Below are 3,687 nucleotides of genomic sequence, written 5' to 3'. Positions count from 1 at the left end.
ATTGGATAAGATGTTGAAGTTAAGCCATCCTCTGATAGGCTAAATGGTTGAGAGTGAGGTTCCTGCTAAGATTAAATTACATCCTTCATTCAGGGATGAGTTTACCCTCACGCTCAAAAAGATATAAAACCAATACTAAAAGAGGAACTGATGGGGTCCCCTGTGCTGGTTGGTGGCAGCCTGTACCTGTGTGCACAACGCAGAGGACAGCCTGAGACCCAGCAGAGAGTGAGCAGGGAAGCCTGACCAGAGACCAGGGAGAGCAGCCCGCCAGCCTCCTGCCAAGGACTCTCTCCAACCACGTTTCCTTCCAGCCGCTCAGACAACACGCTGTGTTCCCCAGAGGTGGAACTTTGTCTGCCCTGTGCTGCTGCTCGGAGGAGTGCCCGCAAGCTTGCAAATTGCTCTTCTGCCTCTGAGGCTCTACACAGCCTCCAGGAGCCGGGGGGAATCTCTACAGACAGCTTCCTAGGTCCTTACTCAGGTGGCACAAGCCGGAAATTCTGGTTTCATTTCCCTCACGATCCTCCCCGTGGCCCCCCTGCCGCCACATACCCAGGTATTGCACCCGTGTTCCAGCTCTTGAAGCTTCTCACAGATCCCTACATACCAAACATTCTCATATTTCCCTATAAGAATAATATTTGCTCATCTTCATTGAGACCAGATGTGCCGGACACTGTGCTAAGACTGTCACATTAATTATCTCCTTTGAGCCTCACAATGACACTCTGGGGTTAGTGCTATCTTCGCCCACAGCTTACAGGTGCGGAAACAAAGCACAAAGGGATTAAGTATATTCACAAGGACACCCAGGAGCTTGGTCACGAGCCTAAGCACTCTGACTCCAGAGCCAATGCTCTTAACCAGGGGTTGGCAAATGTTTTTTTTAAGGGACAAATAGTGAATAGTTCAGGCTTTGCAGGTCCTACAGTCTCTGTTGCAGCTACTGAACCCTGCTGTTGTAGTGTGAAAGCAGCCATAGACACTGGACGTTGGCACAGACATAGGACATTGGGCAAATGCATGTTGCTCCCACCTGACTTGCCAGCCCTTCTTGCCCATTCTGGCATCATCCATGCCAAGCCTAAACCCTCTATCCCAAGAGAGTAGAGTGGATCAGAGAATATGCCATGAGAAGGAACATTTCTTTCCCAGAACTGGGTGGAAACACATTCTTGGTCAACCATTGTGCAACCAGGGTGGAGGGAGGGGAGCTGCTTCCGTTGTCTTGAGAAGGTACCTCTTTCCACCAGACGCTGAGTTGGCACCTCCTTTGGACAGGGAACACCCAGCCCTCCTGAATGCCATGTCCCCCAGAATGTTGGGGAGATGGCAGTGCTTTTACAATGGTGACAAGAGCGGTCCTCAGGCTTATCTGAATGTGAGAGTCTGTCTTTCCTCCTATGCTTGCTCATTTAAGCATATGTTCTCGTGGAATATCATACCCACAGTTGCCTCAGTTCTCCCCATACACCATACTTAATGCGGGGACTGGAAAAAATAAACTTCATTCCCTTCTAAACCAAGCACTACTCTCATTTGACAGCCTGGGAAGGTGTATAGGGATTTACCATTTCAAGCACTGAGATTAGACATAAAAATTTGGAATTTACTTGTGACAGCATCACACTTGTAAGGGCACATTTTTATGACTCACTTCTTCTATATGCCCCTCAACTTTCAGTACAGGCCCCATTAAACTGTCTGATTCTGGATTTTTAAGAAATGTCAAAATCTGTGGGAATAAAAATTCGGTGAATTCCTTAATGATTTTTGTCCTACTCATTTTGGACTCTTTAAATTAAGCTCTAAGTAAACGTTCCAAAACAGCAGGGACAAGGGTGTCTATGAATTTCACTGGACAGGCAGATTAACATGAGAATAAGCTCAATGGCAAAGTGAACCCTGAGGAGGGAGGTGCCAGCATGGACAGAAAGTCCTTGCAGAAGTCAGGTCTGTGGGCAGAGGCATCTTGGGCAATGTCTTCTCCTGTCCTCTCAGGAAAGTGCCGAGTGGGCAGCGTATCACACAGGAAACAGAGCAAAGGCTGTTCTCACAGTGTAAGAGCTCAACTCCTCTGTCCCTCCCACCTTACAAAGAATGGTCTTATCCCCATAGTAGCCCCGTGCCCATGCCCAGGCCACCAGGAAGGACAGCGAGGAGCCTGAGGAGAACTGGTTCAAACGTGGCGAGAAGGTACAGCAGGCCACTTCTTGCTCAGGCCTCCGGCAAACGCCAATACGCCTGCAGGGAGACTCCCACTCGGATGGGAAGGGTGGTGCCAGACGAGCAGAAAGCCTGTGTGGGAAGGGGGTACACAGGGAGTGCCTGACGAAGCACAGGGAAGGGACAATTATCACAGATCAGCTCCTTTTCTCCTTTGTTTGAGGACATGACTAATTCATGACTTCAGTGAATTTACATCCAGGCGTATTGTGTGAGGATCAAGTCAAGGCTGGAAGGCAGGAGAATTTCTCCATGATGAAAGGAATCCAAAAACCACTCTTAGTATTTCATACCTTTCTAGAAACTGTGGGTGATCTCACCGTGTGTAAAGCCCAGCCCTTCCCGATGTGCAAGCTCACCTTCCAGGACTGAGCCCAGCCCACGCTCACCACATATAAACTGCTGCCCGGAGCTCACCTCACAGTCCTGCTCCTCTCCCTCCAGCCTCCAGCCTCTCGCGCTCTCTCAGCCTTCTCGTCTTCTAGAACCATGTCCAGCAAATCCACCATGAGGAGCCACAGCAGCAGCCATCGTGGCTTCAGTGCCGGCTCAGCCAGAGTCCCCGGGGTCTCTCGCTCTGGCTTCAGCAGCGTCTCCGTGTCCCGCTCCCGGGGCAGTGGTGGCCTTGGTGCAGTGTGTGGAGGAGCTGGCTTCGGCAGCCGGAGCCTCTACAACCTGGGAGGCTCCAAGAGGATCTCCATCGGAGGGGGCAGCTGTGCCATCGGTGGTGGATACGGCAGCAGAGTTGGAGGCGGCTATGGCTTTGGAGGTGGAGCCGGCAGTGGATTCGGTTTTGGCGGTGGAGCTGGTAGCGGCTTTGGGCTCGGTGGTGGAGCTGGCTTTGGTGGTGGCTATGGGGGCTCTGGCTTCCCTGTGTGCCCCCCTGGAGGCATCCAAGAGGTCACCATCAACCAGAATCTCCTCACCCCTCTGAACCTGCAAATTGACCCCACCATCCAGCGGGTGAGGACCGAGGAGCGCGAGCAGATCAAGACCCTGAACAACAAGTTCGCCTCCTTCATCGACAAGGTGAGACATGAGGCCGTGGCCTCCACGGAGTCTCTGGATGAGAGAAACAAAAACCCTCCTACCGGGGGAGACGTAGGAAAGCGGGACAAGGGGCTCAGAGTAGCTCTCCACGGGATGCCAGATGCCCCATGTTGACAGCAGGCAGCAGGCGATGAGACGCATGTTAACGACCCACCCTGTTAAATGGCCTCATCCCTGTCTGGGAAGAGCTCTCGCCTTTTCATAACCGTGAATCCCAGATGAGGCAAGGAGAGATGGCATGGTTCATCCTTCCCTCTCAAGTGTCTCAGAGACTACGAAGAATATGACACTGGTAAATTACACCTGGTAAATTACACTCTGGGGTCTGGGCAAGAAAAGAATTTTTTTAAAAAGAACAGAAAAAAATATTCTCTGTAAGTTAAGAAAAAAGAGACTTAGAAATATTTA

General features: G+C 51.1%; 1 protein-coding gene across 1 annotated transcript in view; it reads left to right on the top strand.

Moving 5' to 3' along the window:
• The first annotated feature begins 2,657 nt into the window (after positions 1–2,657).
• Positions 2,658–3,687, top strand: part of KRT6A (keratin 6A, type II) — a 23,450-nt gene continuing 22,420 nt past the window's right edge. The window contains exon 1 of the mRNA XM_012650652.1: positions 2,658–3,258. Coding sequence (XP_012506106.1) covers positions 2,719–3,258 — 540 coding nt within the window. The 5' untranslated portion in view covers positions 2,658–2,718. The remainder of the gene's footprint in view (positions 3,259–3,687) is intronic.

This window comes from Propithecus coquereli, unplaced genomic scaffold (assembly GCF_000956105.1).
Source record: "Propithecus coquereli isolate 6110/MARCELLA unplaced genomic scaffold, Pcoq_1.0 Scaffold111, whole genome shotgun sequence".
Taxonomy (NCBI): Eukaryota; Metazoa; Chordata; class Mammalia; order Primates; family Indriidae; genus Propithecus; species Propithecus coquereli.
This window is presented reverse-complemented; position numbering and strand designations above follow the sequence as displayed.